The sequence below is a fragment of the Petromyzon marinus genome, chromosome 14 (genome assembly GCF_048934315.1).
Source record: "Petromyzon marinus isolate PM22_M1 ecotype Great Lakes invasive population chromosome 14, UKy_Petmar_22M1.pri1.0, whole genome shotgun sequence".
Lineage (NCBI taxonomy): Eukaryota > Metazoa > Chordata > Hyperoartia > Petromyzontiformes > Petromyzontidae > Petromyzon > Petromyzon marinus.
In genome coordinates this window covers 9710710-9730901 of record NC_133680.1, presented here as the reverse complement: position 1 = coordinate 9730901, position 20192 = coordinate 9710710, and the positions used below count along the sequence as shown (strand labels likewise).

The window sequence follows — 20192 nt, the reverse complement described above, 5'->3', positions numbered from 1 at the left end:
GACCCTTACGCGGTCCGTCTCACATACCGAAGACATTCGCGGCAACCACGCGAGTGTGTCTGTATCGGGCCCATGACGTTCATGTAACGTCAATGCACCGCGTCTCCCCGACGAAGCACACTGCCGGGCGTCACGCAGCATACGAGCGCGCAACGTGCGCTTGGTGCGACAGGCGTGAGACTCCTCCACTCACTCACCTGCGGGGGATGTGCTTTCCGCCCCACGTGATGGTGATGACATGGGGCCCCAAAGCGAGGGGTTTGTACTCGAACTCGTGAACGCCTTCCCCGACCTCCCGGTGCCTCATCGGCTCCTCCCCGCCTGGGATGCACGCGGGCGGACAGGATGGCACTCGCGACACCAGGGACAGAGGATACGTTGTGTCCCCAACACCACCACCACCACCACCACCACACCCGGAACGTCTGTTTCCCCAAAGTTAAATGTTCATTCTCCCGAGGCACCGATTTTAGGGAATGTTTGGACACCATTATTGTTTGTTGTCATAAAATAATATCAATTGCTTACCTGTCAACCCATGCGGTTTGCAGGGAAATTGAGTAAAAAAAAATAATGAAGTGGTTTGTCTATTTGTGATGGGGCTTTGTAGGATGAACGTTGAGATTTGTAAAGGCACGGGGTGACCAATGAGATCTGTATTGGTCTGTAATAATGTAGGGCACCGATAAGGGATTGACAGGTTTGCATTTTGCATATATAGCCATGCATTCTCAACTCAGACCTTAAATGTAGGCCCAATTCCCAGAGTTATTTATGAAACAGCCGCTCAGTTTGCTTTCAGTGTAGTGTCACATTTGCATATCACTTGTTTGGTCCTAACATTGTCTGAACCAATGCGCCTGTAACTTTTTCAACTACTCATCACTAACTTGCCTCAGCAAAACCTCACCGTAAATCTAACGCTGAAATGTGTTCGCTGATAGGAACAAATATTAATTCCCTCAGGGTGAAAATTTGTTCGGCACTTCGAACATTTATTCTGGAGGGGACAAGTCTTAGTTTACACATACCAAAATCTGGGCGGCACCAAAACCACTTATCGCACTTTAATCGCAATACGTTAAATCTACGCTTTTTCTCTCTTAGATTTCATCAGCAAATTATTTCGGAAGTCACATCATGCACGGTCTCTGAGCAGCGAGATTACCAGTGCGTGACAACTCGTGGGCGACATTTGGTTCCGTCTCGGCGTGGACGTCCAACAGAGTCCAGCGACAGCTGTGGAGATGTCCGAACGCTTGCCTGGTCCCAGCGATCCGTGAGATTTTGCCGCCTGAGCGCGAGGTCACGGGAATTGCTCCAAATGCATCGATTCTCACGACAAATGAGCGAGACTCGAGAGTTCTGCATGGAGTGGGATAAATTAACTTTTGGAACTCTCCCTTGTCAGTCGAGCAACATGTGACATCAGAGAATGGCACTGGAGGATGCCACAGAGCCGCATTGGCGAGTCATTCCCGCACGGTTGACTACGCACGACGCGAAAGAAGTTCAACATGCGTTACATTACAGTAACGCTCTCTTATTCACCAGTAGACAGAGCTCCTTACAAGAATGATTCACCGTATGTCATTCATCCCATGTGTTTTTTTTACTGCCCGGATTTTAACCGGTGGTGCTGCCCCAGCAAATTTTGAACAGGCGTGGTACTATCCCCACGAGCCACCCTGCAACCACAATTCAAACAATGGTGAATGAGTTTGATAAGTGCTTCTCAAACCCCAGCCCCCCCCCCCCCCCGAAAAACAACCCACCACATGTCACAAGTCCAGGTTCGCTGATCTTCAAAAAGATACCAAGTTTCGATTTTAAGCTTTCATGACTGCAAGGATTCATCTTCTTTGGTTCTTTCGGTAAAGTCACGTAGAATGAGAATAAAATAATAAATTAATAAAATAAAATAACGTCCTGAGAATTTGTGTTATTTTAATAATTTATTATTTTATTCTCATTCTACGTGACTTTACCGAAAGAACCAAAGAAGAAGATACCGAGTTATCGCGCGCTGCGCGCATCTGACTGAATGGTGGTGAATTCACCAGCAGCGGCATTGCAACTCTCACCCTGGCTCCTGTGCCCATGTGGAGGTCACGTATTCACTCGCGCAGCCAACGTGACACACGCCCTTGCCGAATCAAATCCCATCATGGCAGAACATACAGGCCGATTTTGAATTCCTTCCCGCACCTCCGCCAGTAGGGAAGCCCTGATTGAACGGAGCTCGCGTTCTGCGGCGAGCGAGCGATCGATGGAGCGCGAGGCGAGACGGGGGAGGGGTGTGGGCGGCGAAGTGGCCGGACTCACGAGGGTTCCTGAGCAGCACGTTGAGCTCCCCGGAGCCGGCCTGCTTGGTGAGGACGCGAAAGCCGGCGGCGTCGCCCACGCGGACGCCCCTCGACTGTAGGCCCCGACCCGATGCTCTGCAGGCGCCCGGGTTGCAAGCTGAGGTGTGGGACCGACGGGGAAGGGGAGGGGGTGGGGCACGCGTGGTGGCGATGGTAGGAGTGGTGGTATTGGTAGTAATGTTGGTGGGATCAGTGGCGGTGGTGATATTAGCGGTGGCATTGGAAGCATGAGTGGAAGCGATGGTGGTGGAGATGATTGTTGTTGTGATGAGGATTGGATAAAAACAATATTAATTGATGCACTCTCATTACCAGACATTGCTCATCACAATTACCATTAACAAACATTGCCCATAACTTGCAAATTCACCAATTGCCGGAAGCAAGATTAATAATGTAGAAATGCACTGGTTGTGAGCCTGAACTTACAAATGCACATGGTTTGCACTCAATAATTTTTTGTACTAGGAATTAGAAAAAAATATATATATACAACCAGACCAAGACACACAGGAGACTAATGCACATTACATAAAACGTTCACGTAGGACTGGGCACTGAAAAGTTAGACCCAACCGAAGCGATGTAAGTGTACGAGCGTTGTACGCAGACTCACTGAACCACACTAACTTACGCTGAACATTATTTGGTGATGCTGTTGCTGCGTTGACAGTGGCGCACGAGCACAATCATCAACAGCAAAAAGAAACTCATGGCATTCGTCTATAAAATCGACAACGTTTTGGAAAATGGCCCTTCTCCATAGCACGGTCACGCTACGGTCGGACCCACGTGCATGGCGGCAGGGGGCTCGTAGGCCCGGGCTTCCACGTACCCTCGCCGATGTTCACCGAGAAGGGGCTGTGTGGCACGGCCGCGCCCGCGTAGCCCACGGACACGATGTGGGGGCCGGGCACCAGGGGCCGGTACGTGCAGCGCAGCACCGCGTCGCGCCTCTGCTCCAGCGTCATCTCGACGGCGTCGCGACGGCCCCGCGGGTCCAGCACGGTCACCGCCACGTCGCCCACTCCGGCGCCTGCGCCGTCGCCACACGGCAACCACGGTGGCTAGGAGATGTTAACTCCCTCGCCTGGTATGCAGGAGGTCGTGGGTTCGATCCCGTCCCTGACGCCTGCTGCTGCTGTATATTTGGAGTTTGTTTGTCTCTCTCCGCCCGTGATTGCTTGGATTTTTCTCCGGGGCCTCCGGTTTTCCCCTCCACATTTATACACATTCGTTTAGAGCAGCGGTCCACAACCTTTTTTGCACCTGGGACCGGTTACGTGGAAGACAATTTTTTCACGGACCGGGGGGGGGGTTCGTCATTGGGTTTTTCCCCCTTTTCAAAGAAGCTCTCCAGCAACGTTTGTTTTTTACTCATTTTGGCTGGGGTTAGCAGCTTGTGGGCTTACCAAAACTGTGACAGAGACGAGTGCGCAGTGCGGGAAAGAGTCGCGGACGGAAGTGGTAAATAATAAAATAATGAGGACGGGCCACGCGCGGACTCACCGCTCTCACCTCCTGCTGCTGTGCGAGGCCGGTACCGGTCCGCAGCCCGGGGGTTGTTGACCCCTGGTTTAGAGTATTTGGCTGCTATAAATTTCCACTTGATAAGTCACTTTGTTGAGCTATCATTTGCGGCCAGGTCTTACCTGGTAATTTTTTTTTTTAAATGTGTTTAGTTTAACATGGCACGCGGGGCCAGAGAGCTCCCATTCACGCCGGAGCAGTGCCGCAGCGTATACCGACACCGTTTGGTTTGCCGACTGCCACCGGTGTACGTACTGCTGCTAGCAAGGTACCGAACCTGGCAGGGCAGTCGTACTCATGGTGCAGTGGGAGGTAGCAGTGACGGACGCTGTAGCAGTGGCCACAGCTTTAGGGGGCTTCACGCCTTCGTCAATGCACACTCAGCAGGCATCGCAAAAATGCCAGATTCAGATCCAGAAAGACAACTCGCACAGCGAGTTGAGAGTGTAGGCCCCAGTCACCAATGAGTGAACATTTAAAAAAAAATCCATGATGTTAAATGTGTTGTTCAAATTAATTCTGCTAATTCCACCTCTGAGAAGTTTAATATTTTGTTTCGCTTGACACATGACAAACACTCCGTGTAGACCACCCTGTATAAACGATGTGCCCCTCATGTAGATGAACAGGCCAATTGCAGATAGAGTACTGCACAAGTTCTGGGTGGTGCACTGCTCACTGCTAAATATCTGAACGTAATTAAAAAAAATTGCAACGCGATTACGCGACGCAAAATCGGAATGTGACCGACACGAAAGAAGCGAAGTGAAAATAACAATCGTCAACGAACAAAATACACGAACGACAAACAACAATGACCCAAAATTGCATAATCGTCTAAGCCCACCCCTACACCAGCCCCCCCCCATACCGGCGGTGCAGATGTCGAAGTAGGTGGCCTTGCCGGCCACGTTGCCGCTCGGCTCCACGCCGGGCCCGCGGGCCGTCACTTTGCCGGCGTCCCCGTGGGGCGGTGCCACGAGCACGGGGAAGGGGCTGCGGTCTATGTGCTGCCCCGCGAACAGCACCGTCACCTGCCGGGGTTGGTGGACCGGGGCGAGACCGAAGGAGAGCGCGACACACACACACACAGAGAGAGAGAGAGGAGTTCGAGTGAACGCGCGAGCCGCGGATCTCTCCAGGCCCACCGGGTGTTTTTGTTGCTGTGAGAGCGACAGCCATCCATTACACGACAAACACAATAAATTGGACAATATTTTTAAAATGTAACACCGGATAAAGCAAACACAAAACAATCAAGTAACAAGATTTTTACAAATGGTCGATGAGGTGATTACAGCGGTGGTGTGCATTGTGTGCTGTGCACAGTCTCGTTTGGGCAATTGATCCTTGTTGCGGCACCCCGGGCAACCAAATAATACAAAATGCCCGAGGCAATTAAGTAATTTATTTCTGGGACACTATATTTTTTTTCCAGGGGTGTTACTTAACCCGGCGACTGGGGCACCAATCGATCCGAAGTCAGTGCCACTCGGCGATGTCGAAACGCCAAACATTATAGCATAAAAAAAAATCCGCTATCGAAAAATTCTGCTTTGAAGAGTGCATCGTGAGTACAGCTCGTCGAGATGAGTCGATTGCCGCATCGCCGACCGTCAACAGACTCAAAAGCGACTGCATCACGGACGTTCCGCGAGAGCCGGGGTACAGCCATGAGGTTCAATTAGGCAGGCAGGTGTGCTGGCCAGGCTGGTCCAGTGTCGTCGATGGGTTCAGTCAGTCCGGGTGTGAGCGGAAAGTGCGAACCCGACTGTGAGCAGAGGAGCATCAATTCTCCGGGGCAATATGAATTGACCACCACTTGTTCCAGAGTCCGCCGTGCTCGTCTTACGGACAGACTCGCCGTCGCCGTGGAAGAATGTCACGTGCGCCGCTGTCAGAGGCCCACGGATGGAGATTTTACATATATATTTGTTTAAAACTTAAAATTATTACGTCATTTTGTTGTCGGAAAACATTAAAATAAAACGCCAGAGATGATGACCACGTTCGAAAGACATTTTTGCGAAACAGACGGTACGATTACCGTGGACGTCATATCGTACGATATACAATCGTATCGCTACAATCCTGAAAGAAATAACGAGGTGGGGACTGCCCCGTGGTCTTGGTGATCCCAAGGAGCCCTGTGCTGATTCTGCTTGAAGCAGCGGCAACAACAACAACTTGCCTTGTGGGGCCCCGCCACGCGGGGGCGGTAAACAGCCACAAAGGAGCGCTGTTTGTCGTTCCTGGGTGTCACCCGCGCCTGCTCCCCATCGCACACACGACCCCGATCAGAGTCAGCAACACCAGCAGCAGTGGTCACATCGTCAGTAGCAGAAGCAGTAGTCACAGGATCAGCAGGAGAAGCAGTAGTCACAGCATCAGAAGCAGAAGCAGTAGCCACAACATCAGAAGCAGAAGCAGTAGTCACAGCATCGGTAGCAGAAGCAGTAGTCACAACATCAGTAGCAGAAGCAGTAGTCACAGCATCAGTAGGAGAAGCAGTAGTCACAGCGTCAGTAGCAGAAGCAGTAGCCACAGCATCGGTAGCAGAAGCAGTAGCCAAGCATCGGTAGCAGAAGCAGTAGTAGTCACAACATTAGTAGCAGTAGTTATAGCATCGGCAGCAGAAGCAGTAGTCACAGCATGAGTAGCAGAAGCAGTAGTCACAACATTAGTAGAAGAAGCAGTAACACCACCAGCAGCAGTGGGGAGCGGTAGTCACAACATCAGTAGCAGTGGGGAGCGGTAGCCACAACATGAGTAGCAGTGGGGAGCAGTAGTCACACCACCAGCAGCAGTGGGGAGTGGTAGTGTCGTGGTTAGTGCGCTGCACTCTGAGCCCTGCCACCCGAGTTCTATTCCCGCTCACGGCCAACACCGTTGACGATTATCTGAACCATTCCTGGGCCTCCCCTGGGTCGACTCAAACGAGCGGTGTGTAAACATCGCCACTGGGGAGACAAAGGTGGCCGGGCGTGGTGCTGGTCACCCACCCCCTCGTGTGCCGTGCCAGCCTCCATTGGTTCTCCCTAACAGCACTTGCCTCAAAAGCCCGTTAAGGCTATACAGGGGATCTTTGTCTTTTCATTATTCGTGCACCTGCATTTGTGAGTGTGAACGTGTCTTTGCATCTGCATGTATAGAGCATTTGGCCTTCATAGGTCCTGGCTAACAGTACTTGCCACAAAAGTCTGTGAAGGCTATAACTGGGGATGTTTGGCTTCATAGAGCATTCATATCGGCGTGTGCATCTGCGCGTGTATCTGTTTGCGAGCACCTCTTCTTTATGTCCCTCGGGGTCCTCTACGAACACCAGCACCTCCCCTAGGCCGGCATTCTCCGTCTCCACCACGAACTCGGCCGCACGCTCAACCGAGTTGCCGACGGCCTCCACACCTGAGTTTAAGTATTTTTTTTTTTTTACAAATCCGGTGGAAAACACAAATGAATACGGCGGGTTGTTTCAGACGGTCACGAGTGACCGGGCCGAGAACGTCAACTCGCAACACTTGAAAACCCAGCTCAATCTCGGGTGAAGCTCAAAACCAGATTCGAACTCAAGATGTCACAAGAACAATAAAGCATTCAGCGAGCGCGGCGCTCCGATTTCAATAACGGCGAGCGCGTTGGCGGTACACGGTGCGAGGAACAGCGTCCGTGAAATGTCAGGTGGCCCTCATTTGCCTCATTCAGGTGCATCATCCACTTCCCTTCACACAGCACGAGTTGTTCGTTCAGCTGGCGCTGGTTTTTTTGTTTCTGTTCACCACGGCGATCAAGCCGATCAACGTGGTGAAGCTTCTGGAGGCCGCACGTCCCCATTGGACGACCACATCGGTGCCCTCGGAAGCCGAAGTCCAGACATTGGGTGTTGTTGACCTCTTCCGCATGTAGTTAGCAAATCGCCACAGCAGCGAGATGTTAACTACCTCGCCCGGTATACAGGAGCTCGTGGGTTCGATCCCGACCCTGATGCCTCTATATTTGGAGTTTGCCTGTTTTCCCTCCATATTAAGAAATATGCTGCTAGAAATGTCCACATGATAAGCACGATTAAATTCCTTCCGGCCAAATTCGTTCCCCAAAAACAATTAAGATAAACTTTTAATTTTTACAGGTAAGCCCCACTGAGTTGTATAGCTATTTTCAGAAGCAACCTGGCCACAAATAATAGCCTAACGAAGTGGCTTATCACGTGGAAATGTATAAGTGCCAAAAGCTCTAAAGCCATGTTGTGGAGTTAAAAACCGGAGGACCCGGAGAAAAATCCACGCCACCACGGGCAGAGAGAGACGTGCAATCTAAAAACATACAGGCATCAGGGTCGGGATCGAACCCACGACCTCCTGTGTACCAAGCATACAGTTCAGTATGGCAACTTAGGTCGAGCGGCGGAGAAACGATACCCCAAGAGCACTCTGCCTCGCGCGAATCGCGCGAATTGCGCCTTGGGTCTGAGCCCCGGGGGACGATTTCGTTCCCTCACGCACCGGGGCCGAAGGCGTGCGCGTTCTTGGGGTTGAGTTTGGGGCGGAGCGGAGCGCCGGGCTTGAGCTTCGCCTTGGGGAACTGCGAGAGGTAGGTCATCACCGAGTGCTCGTCCACATTGGGGTCGACGATCTCCTCCGGCGCGATCACCTGTGGATTGCGCGCACGCGATGCGAGTGAATCACGCGCGCGAATGTGTGTGCGCGTGTTGAACTTCTTTCGCGCCGTACGTAGCCAGCCGTGCGAATCGGAGGCGCGGAAAGATAAACGATCTACCCGTGTAGCCTAAATAAGGCTGTGCCGCGGTGTAGCAGCTTTGTGCCACAGTCATCAAATCCTTGACAGGCATGGCCTCTTCGATAGGCTTACTGTGCAACTCAGTGACGAGGCAAGCATCCAGTCCATTATTAAATCATTACCGGAATTTCAACGACATGAGTCTCTCTTGGATTTCGCTTAGTATAGCCACTCAGGTCCAATCTTAAAAAAAACATCATTATGATACATTTTATATCGTGTCGTTCATGCAAATTACATCTCACAATTGCTGAGGAACCACAAACGAGCCAGATGGTGAGCCAGCAACAACAAATACTCTGCAGTTCTCTCTGAGGATATATTCAGCCAATTAGTATGTATACATGTGGGAGGAAACTGGACCACCCGAAGTCAACCCATGGATGCGAGGGGGCAACACTCTATCCCAGACACAAAGGACAGATGGTATTGGGCCACATGTTGCACCTCAATGCCCACAGGAAGGGAGTCTCCCAGAGTGTTGTCATTTGTCCGACCCACCACCCCTCGCTCCACAGTGCTGGATTACATGCGTGCATGGCCACCACCGCCCAGGTGTCTGTCGGATTTCTGACGTTCACAGTGGTTCACATTGTGGTTGACGGTCTGGTCAAGGTGAGTCCATGCCACCTCTCGCCTGTACCTGAGCCACTCCCAGCCAGTCCTCTGCTTGCTGCATGGCCTCCCGGGCATTGTCGATGGGCTGATGCACGTCCCAGATCTCCCAGTCAGGACACAGACCTGCACGGCACGCGTAGAGTCATACCCATCTTTGTAGCAGGCCTTGAAGCGAATTCAATGCGCATGCCCTGTCTTTACATGCCTCTAATCAAGTCACCCAGAGTGCGCCCGATCTCGTCGGATCTACGAGACTGAGCAGAGTGGAGCCTGGACAGTGTTTGGATGGGCAACCACCGTGTAAAATAGGTTGCTATAGCCTAATGGACAGCAGGGGGAGAGTGCAGCAGAACCCACAGCTGTACTGTTCTGTCTTTGTTACCACATCTATGTTCCTTGCCGTCACTCGCCCGCACTGACCAGCGTGGTGAAGCATCGTGAAACATGCTGTCACGAAGCACACAGACCTGTGGAGGAGGTCCTCCTCGGCCCGACAGTGGACTGCCAAAAGGGCCGCTACAACAAAACCCTCCCCGCGCCTTCGTCCGAGAAATAACGAGACGGGGTGGGGGGGGGGGGGCATCTTACCCGGAGCGCAGCTGTCCACCAACGCCCCGAGCGCCCGGCCGTCCTTCCAGTCCTGGCTGAAGTTGCTGATGGGCAGGTCGGGCAGCTTGTGCTGTATCCAGCCGAGCAGCCTCTGCTTAGGCGTCTGCTTCTTGGCCTCGTCATCCTCCTCGTCCTCCCACACGGGCATGGAGATGGAGTAGTGCAGGATGAGCGTCCACACCAGCCCGAGGATCAGTTTGAGGTTTCCGTCGACGATTGCCTTGCTGTCTGTGAGGGTTTGTGCAGCACGTTGCGTCACCAGCAAGAGGTTAATGAGGGCCATTAACCTATTAAACATCACCGGTCTTAACATGTCAGTGTCCTGGATGTAACCAGATGTAAACAGATGTGAACCAACCGAGACACAAATTAATGCAAAATTTACGATTTCTTAGGCTACGTGGACAAATCCCATCCAGAGGATACTACACAGGGGAAGCGATTGGGGCGTTATCTTGCTTATGGGCCTCCACTGTAGTAATCCTGCCCAACTTGCGCCACATGCCTCATAGCAGTGAGCGGGGACAACCAGAGTGAACTGTGGTGGAAGCAAGCCATGTCCGTCGGTTACAACCTTCACGTAAGGGAAAATTACCACTCAGGGAAAATTGCCTCGTTTGCAAGGCACCCTTGGCATGACAATCCAGCAGCAAAGCCAACATCAAGAAAGGGTGAGCTTAAATTCTGGCCATTCAGCATTGAGAATATCTGGGGAAAGAAAATAACTTTCAGACTTGCCATCTCTGCCATGTATAATGCAATCAGAACTAAATGTTTACATTGGTACAGGGAACTAATGCAAATTAAGCGTGCAATGGGGGCAAGCGCTCAGCTTAACTCACGTTACAATGCGGCAACAGCCACCAATGATATGCAAGCAATGTGGATAGAATATCAGATTCTATCCACATTTCTGTGAGGAATCCCATCAGGCACCACGTTGGATTTAAACAATCACATGGGTATATGTATTTATTATTTATTTGCTATTTTTTACATGTGACAATTATTAATCGTGTTTTTCATTATGATATCCAGCCAGGCATCATGCTTCACTTCGTTTCAATGCATTCGTGTGTTTTTGCTGGACGATGCTTGCAAAGCGATTCGGGGATCTATGAAATGAAAACCTCCTGTCTAAGCGACTACAACTCGCTGTGTGGCAGTGCGAAATTTGGCCAAGCAATGTGGCCTCACACTCAACCAGAACTAAGCTGCCTGTGTGGCTTCAGCCGTTGGAAGTACTTCCCAACATAGAAAAGTCATGTTCTACATACCACAAATGGGACTTTGTTCCCACAAATGTGAGTGCCTGTCAGAAGCAACGGGGCACCACTTGTACACCACGGCTTGCGAAACAGCGTCCATTGACCTTCCAAGGAGTGACAATTAATCTAATATAACGGAACATAACAATAGTGCTGTTGGGTACGGAATAACTTGGGGAGTTTCTGTCAGAGCTACGGTATTTCTTGTGTTGTTAACGTGATGATGCACATGCACTGGTTCACTGAGTGAGAACATGAGAACAATTATTACATTCATAAGTAACTTTTTTTGGGAAAGCCAAAATATCCTCTGGAGGGATTCTCTAGAACTCTCACTACAGCGGAGGCCCTTCTACCAGCAGTGGCATGAGCAAGAAATTACAGGACAGCCCCTTTACCTATGATAAAATATTTCCATCGTTAAAATATGTTCCCGATAAGATCCATATTTGAACGATGCAATGAATGGCATGTGGTTTTACATCAGGCAGACGATAAATTAATAAGCCATTATTAGTAACACGTGCAGACCACGGCCGTTTTATCGGCAGCGATGATCTAGTAACATCTGCAGGTCCACAAGATCTAAGGACTTTTATTGTGTTCTTAATTTCATTGGCATTTCATTGCAAATTCCAGGGATTTTTTTGTATGGTTATTTTAATTAAAGGGTTGATATGAGCCAAGCACCCGCTGGTTTCATATTTCAAAACGATAAATCCATCAAATGATCATTTCTGAACAAGTGAGGGTTTGTTTGCAGGTCACTGCATGCGCTCACTAAAGCCTGATGCCCTCTCTCAAAATTAAGTCACAGTGTCTCCCTGCTCAAACGAGCAATTGGGAAGTGCTCTGCCCCAATGTTGATTCCAAGCCGGTGCTGGAAATTACACATTCCTATGGCAGGCATCAGTTTATTCATAGGATGGCCACTACCAACCTTCCCACAAAGTGGTACTAATTTTACAAACCGCGAATAAATATTTTTTGAGCAGAGACTACCGAAATGTAATCTCGCGGGCTTTAAAAATCGTGAGTCAAGCCTCAATCAACAAATAATAAAAGTACAATTTGTCTGAAAAAAAGGATAAAACGCGTGCCGTTTGCTCTAATGCACTTCACTGCATTAGAGGGCGTTTCAAGCATACTCCACGACATTAACGCATACATTATTAAAATCACTGTCATCCGCGCGAGTGCAAGTTTATTAAGCGTGGCGTGTGTCTGTACATGCGCGTGCAAGTAGCATCGTGAAAGGCAGTGGGAGCACATCGGAGGGAATAGTCCGTCCAATGCAGCGGGGCGTACACAGCCACCAAGTCACCCCCCACTGTGTTGCAGTTGCTTCTCGGTTCTTGCATCTCCCCACCACATCCGCTGCCTCCTTTCCAGTGCCGGATTAAGCTAATGCGGGCCTGTAGCAAATGCCATAAAGGGGCCCTAAATTTTTAAATATACATAAATACAAATGTTTAACTCGCATAGTAAAGTAATTGTACTTTTTCATTTGCCATACAGCCAGATAATACGACAAATCGCTAACCTTAAACACCCAGTCGTTCATAAAAGTTGAAGGCAGTATAGTACTATAGTAATAGAGAAAGTGCAGAACCACTGAATCGGAATTGATAGCTTGAATGCATTTGGCGCGGGGCCCTTGAAAGTGCGGGGCCCGTAGTATGTGTATGTACTTTTGCTACGAGGATAATCTGGCACTCCTCCTTTCACCCCCAGAACGTTTTCAACGCTCATTCCACAACCTCATTACAATTTACGGCACACTCGGTCTAAATCCGTACGCCACCAGTCTGGTGCCGAGTCGCGCGCCGTGTGCCGTTCTGCTGTGAGCCCGTCTCATTACGGTGACAGAGTGTGGGCTCGGTGAGCCTCGGGCATTTCCACTGCGCATATTAAATCCCAACTACGAGCGTGCTGTGAATGTCTTAGCAGAGGAGAACAAACCCGGTGGAATGCACAGCCCTTGCCTTCAGCACTCGCCAGTTAAAACCATCGCAAGAGTAGTTTCTGGATCGCGCTGAATTGTGAAACTGCCTCACTTGGTGGCGGGCACAATGTGGTCAGGAGATTGAAGTACAGGATGGCTTGAAATGCAGGATATGGACTTTGGTGGGTGTTAACCCCTTTTGTAAGAAAATGTTTTCACGCGTCTCTAGTTTCATCCAACATACAAAAACATTCCTTGTACATTGTAGACATTGGTCAAACATCGAATGCAGGACCAACCTCAATAAAGTCTGGAGACTTCCCCAGATAATTACATGACATTATTATGATTACTAACACATTATTGGTGAATAGACCCTGGTCAGTTTGAGACTGAGTGACGCTACCTATTGTGAAAACCACTGAATAAATGGTTCAATGAAGCCGCAGTCAAGTTTGCTTGACGTGTCTGTATGCGTGACGATGAAACAGCAAGTCGCAGTTTGTGAGATCGGGCCGCGGTGTAGCTGTCACTTGAAACAATGTCCACTGAAGCGTGCATTAAGCCAATTTAGTATTATAATCAAAGTTGGCCTGCATCGTAACTGAACTGCACACATCTCGATATGGTGCGACTGTCTCATACGAGCACGGAAACAGCACGCACACAAATCGGTGAAGATGTATACGGGACTTTGCACGTGTGCAGTTTACATCGGGACACGCCGAATGAATGTGGAGCAAGTGGCGCAGTTTTTGGTGCACTGTGCTTTCTATCCAGTTCGCCGAGTTTGATTCCCAGCCATGGCTAAGATCAGTGGCGAGTGATATCTGAATTAGTCTCGCTGCCCCCTCCACCCCTCACTTTATCCAAACTGACCAGCGAAGTGAAGTATGGCCAAACATCCCCCATCAATGACATTGTGTAGCAACGCCTTCTTCCAGCAGTGGGCTGACAAAAGTTTGTAAGTTATCATTGTTTTTATAACATTCATGTGTCATGTATGTGTAGCGACATCGCGGGCACCATGTGGATGTGAGTGCAGTACCGGCCCTAGAGGGGCTCGGTGAGCACTTACTGACAGCGCTGGATGGCACCACTCTTGGCGTGCAGTGCAGACCCCTACAGGATGGGGTGTGAGAGTGCCGGCCACGGGAATGGGGTTACTGTAGGCCGTGGCACTCTGATTGACCCCAGAGGACACGTGGCCGGTAAAGTCTACACAGGGGCCCCCAGGTTGGGGCTCGGGGTGGTCACGTGTCAGGGCAGAGATCCCGCCCGAGGGTTCTAGAAGGTGGTCGTGGCCAAGGGCGGAGCCAGCCACACCACGGAGGATATAAGCCGGGTCCCCGAGAGGGACTGGCCGCTGTTGTTCATCCTGAAGAAGCCTTCGTCTACGCTCTACGTCCTACAGAGTCTCCAACACGTGGACCGGGACCCAAGCTGTGGTCCCGGTCCGTTGTAGCTAGTTACGGTGTAATTAGTGTAGTTAGCCTGGTGGTCACCACCACAGGTCGTTATTCTGTTAAGGGGCAGTTACCCCGTGTGTTGGTATTAATAAATGTGTTGCCTCCAAGAAGTGCGTATATATGAATAGAAGTTTTATACACGCCACAAATTAGTACTTACTTGGCTTTTATGCACCACAAGACGTGCCATTTGCTGACCTCATGCTTCAATTGTTTCTGCCTGACAGATGCTGCTACTCCTACTCCCCAGAGCAAAAATTAAGCCTCATCAGAGGATGATGCACGGGTTCTAATTCTGTACAGAAGGACTCCCGATTAAGTCATCGGTAGCCAATCACAGTGAACTCTCACACTGCCTATAATCACTGGTAGCCAATCACATTGATCTATCTCACTGCCTATAGTCATCGGTAGCCAATCAAATTGATCTCTTTCTCTGCCTTGAGAGGAATAGTAACCAATCACATTGATCTTGCATGAGCGGGGTAAAAGTATATAGGCATATGTCAATACCCATGTGCATGTTATATGTGTATGCACGATTAGTCAAGTGACTACATCCAATATATTTTGGCCTGCATGGAAGAGTAGGCAAAGCTACCTTCTGGAGGAGCTCCCAATGTACGTCGGAGGAGATCTTCTTGCCAGCAGTGGCGTGAGCAGGATAATTTGCATGGCTGCACCGTTCACTTTTACCTTTACATGCACACATAGGCGTGTTGCATGTATGTTGAACTTCTTTACCACCATACGTAGCCAACCGTGCTAATCGGAGGTGCATGCACATATAGTCACTTTTACACAAAAGTAGATATAAATGCGTGCATTTTCACTGCACGCGTGTAAATACTGGGCTGAGTGCATAACTGACGTACACCAGGGCCATGTTACAGCCCCGTCGACAGCCCCCGCAACGCGCGGACTCTGGGATGCAGAGGCAGTCTCCGCCAGTGAGTGCCACATCATGAGAGAGAAAACGGAGTTTGAATTTCAGCTGCAGCAGAGCCACATTGAGAGAAGCGAGAGGCTTCCCCCTGACGTCAGCCCTGCCGCCCACACTTCGAGGGGAAAGCATCTCCATTTGTACCGTGTGGAGCTGACTCGCTGCGAAGGATGGGACATTTATCCTTCTTGTTCTGTCCTCACACGGCCTGGACTCTTTAACAGACTCCTGTCCTCAATCTGTCTCGCCACTCTCGCGCAACTATATAACGCGGTTCAAGAAGCTTGTCAACTATCACTCTAGTTTCTGTGTTGCTTCCAGCTTTGCGAGTATAGGTCTAAAATCGTTCCTGAAGAACCATGATTTTTTGTTCGGCAAGTATTTTAGGCTTCTATTCTTGCATGTATTTGAATTGTTGCGCTGTACAGCTGTCGGGTTTCTTTTAGAGTTTCGCTGCACGTTGTTCGGCATGATGTCCGACGTTTCGATCCACGTGCTGGTAGCTTCTTCAGGAACTGGATTCAGTGCCTGAAGTTCCCAGCGACGCAAACCGAAAACACACTATAGAGCTGTATACAGCACATCTATAAACAAACTACGATATTTACTTAACCATTATATGTCACAGATGGCATCGTCGTATGGACGGAGTGCCATGACACATGACACATATCTGCCCCTCGTCAAACATTCACCGCTTAGCTGACACCGCTCACCCTTCACCAGTCATCAACTCACCTGATACTCACCCTAAAAAAATATACGGTTTATATGACATGCAGTGGTGGGAAGCCAATTGAGACTCAATGGCTCTCCCTGCCACTGTGCATGGACCTCCACAATGCCACTCGTCTACCTATTGTAGGATTTGTTTTAATGGGGCGATGTGGATATTGTTAATGGTATAGCGGTAAAGTATGGCCAGGTGGATAATCCGAATTATTAGGGTGGCCAAAACCACGCCCGACCGCCTTTTTCTCCCCAGTGGCGATGTTTAGACACCGCACCAGGTACTCATTTGAGGCTGAGTCGACCTAGGGGAGGCCCAGGACCGGTTCAGATAAACGTCACCCGGTGTTGGCCATGAACGGGAATCGAACCCGGATCACCGGGTTCATAGCACAGCATAGCGCTAACTTCTCCACTACCGCTCCCCACTCCAGACAGACATATATACACACACACACATATATAGATCACCTGCTAAATATAGAGATATAAGAGCAATATTTTCAAAACATGTAAATTACATAAAATTATAACTGTATAACACATGGGGAGTAAGATCAGGAAATGAGCTTTACATAGCTCATGGATGTGCATGGCTTTGTTCGCAGTGTTTTATGATGCGGCACGTATTCAAGATGACAGTTATCGCAGTCGTTCATCAACATACATATTTTTTATGACTTTACGATCGAGCGCTTTTCTTCAGAGACGCTTGGCATGCAGTTACGGTACGTGGAGTTGTTTTTTTTAAATATTTTATTCTTTCTATGAGCGGAATCTTCTTTTGGGTTTAAAATCTCTCTCTCTCTCTCTCTTTCTCTGGAATGGGTGGGTAAAGGTTTCCGCTGCACGTTGCGTGCAAATTAGCACGCGGCGTTTTAGGCACTGCTGCTTTGGGGGAGGGAGTTTAAAAAAAAAAAACAACAAGAGTTGGCATAATCCCTCTCATGAAACACTCGGATTTCCATGGCTACAGATCGAATGCCAGGGAAGACTAATGTAAAACACAAGACAATTCTGTCCCAGTAGGACAGACACATCGCAGATGTTGCTCGGCACGGCCCAAAGCCACGTGTGCCTTCGCACAGGACTGGGCGGGCTAATGTCGACGAAAGAACGGCATCAAAAAGGGTAAGAAACATTTCGCCATGTTTAAAAAAAAAAATCCGCTCGGGCGCTCAGCAGGCGCTCAACAGGTCGTCGACAAAGTGTGCTCGTGGCTTCAGGAACCTTACACAGTTGAGCGAGTCTGATGGATCGTCCTCGCCATTCATCGCCCGAAAAAACAAAACACATGCCACCCCTCCCCAAGGCGTGGAGCTCAAGTGGAGAAAACCAAATTGATCTCAGCCAAAGATTGCTCTCTCTCTCTCTACCGTCTTTATTCTCAATAGGAACGAGCAAGGTTGTTTGGTTGTTTTTTTTTTGCCGGTGTGCTCGTGTGGATTAAAGTTAGCTGACGGGTCATTCGGGTCAATGTCTTTTGTTGCACGCGGGCAGAATGTCAAGTGCGGCAAAGAGGGCCCTTGAAGTGGCCCAGTCGAGTCAATTCGTCACCGTCGCTGACACTGGCACTCAGTGACTTATTTCGGGCTTTCCACTGAAGAAGCACTAATCGCGATGTCATAACTGAGAATGAATGACTCCAACACATCAGAATGAATGGTCCAAAAATACAAAGTTGAATTGTTAAGGTAGGCCAGAGTTCAGAGAGGCAGTAAACAAAACCTAACACTTGATCTGCAGAATGCGATGCAGGCAACGAAGGTGCAACAGGCACAATGCGTCGCCACCAGGCATGATTGGTGCATGCGAGGTGTAACGATGCGTCGATTCGTCAATGAATCGCGATTGTGAGACACACGATACGTACGTTGAATCACGTTTGTAAAATCGTGTACGTCGCAATAGGTTCGCGTGACAACATCTATATTCATCACGTTATGCAAAAAATATATTTAAAGTATGTTTGAAGAAAAACCCAACAATATGTCAATTATTGGGTTTGCCAAGGTGCACCTCCAGTACTAAACTACCAAAACAATAACCAAACAAGTTGGAAAAAATATGACAGGGATTTCAACACAACATGGAACCAATATGGTCATCAAATAGCGTGTAGATTTGACAGCGTATTTATAAGAAGAGCTGTCGCGAACAAGCATGCGGAAGCAGATCTCAGTGCTTTCATTTGATCTGTGTGTGGCAATGTCACTTACACCAAGTGGCAGCCTATTGATATGTATTGTCTTTTGATGAAGGAAGACTTTGGTATACACATTTTCAATACAGTTTTGAATTTTAAAAAAACGTTGCAAGCGTTTTTCATGATGCATCACGCATTTGGACTAAAATGCAAGCCAGCATACAATACTAGCCTTCTGTTATGGTGACGAGATGTTAACTCACCTCGCTTGTTATTCAGGAGGTCGCGGATTCGATCCCCACCCTTACGCCTGCTGTATATTTGGAGTGTGCATGTTCTCCTCGTGGTCGTGTGGATTTACTCCGGGTCCCCCACATTTATGTGCAACGTGCGTTTCGAATATGTGGCTGCTGTACATCTCCCACGTGATAAGCCACTTGTGATAGCCAGGTCACTTCTGAAAAAAGAGCCACATAGGCTCAGTGGGCCTTACCTGGTCAAATATTTTTGTATTTTATTTAAAAAGTAAAAATAATTTGCATCCTTCCCTTCGTGGGCAGCTTGCATTGGAGATTCCTCGCGTAAATTACTGCGCTGACGCGCGCCCCCACATCAACTCACAGCCGCTCTGCGGTGAGACATAGACCGCCAGACTGCCCCGTCTGTCATGATTTATGATCGCTAAGGCGTGACAAATTTACACGTGTGCTGCATCAAGCGCTTCCAGAATGCAGGGCACACGCGCGCCGCACTCAAGTACGGCCGATGGTGGCGGAGAGCGCCGTTTCATTGAAGCATTTCCATTCCCGCGTAAGTTCATCCGCTGCTCGTGCCAAACCAGGTGAAAAACGTGCCTTTGAATATTTCTGTTTCATGCGGTTAGTAATGGATTCAACGAGCCTATAAATAAAACTGCATCGACTCTCTCCTCTAATGAATGGCACAAATTCCCAGAGCCTGGACCCTTAGGCATCCTCTCTAACGGAGCATTTTCTTCCATCGCATGGGTGCTTGCACACACACACAAGCACACACGTATGCCTGTAACAGACGCCTACGAACAAACTAGGAATGATGCCCCGAAATTATATTTTACTGAACTTTCAATTCGTCCGTCGTTGTTGGCTAAAGCCGAGCAATTAGTATATATAAATGATCAAATTATGAGTAACGGTGAATGTTAGAACACTGACAGATTGCGCCGCAGGGGAATGTGACACAAAGCCCTTGAACATAAAAGGAACATTTTACATGGGTGAGTAGAAGACAATACATCTCAGCCAATTACAGCATCACACAACGCACACTGACAGCCTTTAGTTTGTTTATTTTACAGAGAGCCACGATGCCTTGTGGGGACTCAGCCATTTTCATGGAATCGCAACTCCTCGTGGGCCATATATTCTGAGTCCATGATTAATCTATACTTTTTTTGTTCCCTTCTATTTAATTGAAGTCAGTGCATCATACTGACACTACATTTTATCCAGCCTCAAAGGGAGAAATGTTGCCTTGCTCTCAAGTGGACTAGATTGTTCATTTGAGAGCTGCGCCGTGGTGCAAGTGTCGGCCGGAGTGGCACGGTCAAGAGTAATTGAGTTGACTACCCGGGAACATTAACGCACACGCTGCCTGCGTTTGTGGTTGGAAGCATATTTCCCGGTTACGCAGCGGGGAAGCAAAAGCAGGGAAACGCGGAACACATGACTGCATCACACGAGACAGTGGTTTATGTACACAGCAGGGAGCAGCCCGCTGGCATGGAGAGCTCATTG

At 49.2% G+C, this 20192-nt stretch overlaps 1 protein-coding gene across 1 annotated transcript in view; it reads right to left on the bottom strand.

Annotated features, from left to right (window-relative positions):
- Positions 1 to 20192, bottom strand: part of LOC116942327 (filamin-C-like) — a 106892-nt gene that overhangs the window by 58135 nt on the left and 28565 nt on the right. Inside the window, exons 3-11 of the mRNA XM_032954092.2 lie at positions 9897 to 10145; positions 9334 to 9431; positions 8396 to 8543; positions 7183 to 7301; positions 6088 to 6165; positions 4768 to 4930; positions 3202 to 3402; positions 2326 to 2463; positions 198 to 321 (exon numbers count right to left, since the gene is read on the bottom strand). Of these exons, the coding sequence (XP_032809983.2) occupies positions 198 to 321; positions 2326 to 2463; positions 3202 to 3402; positions 4768 to 4930; positions 6088 to 6165; positions 7183 to 7301; positions 8396 to 8543; positions 9334 to 9431; positions 9897 to 10145 (1318 nt within the window). The remainder of the gene's footprint in view (positions 1 to 197; positions 322 to 2325; positions 2464 to 3201; positions 3403 to 4767; positions 4931 to 6087; positions 6166 to 7182; positions 7302 to 8395; positions 8544 to 9333; positions 9432 to 9896; positions 10146 to 20192) is intronic.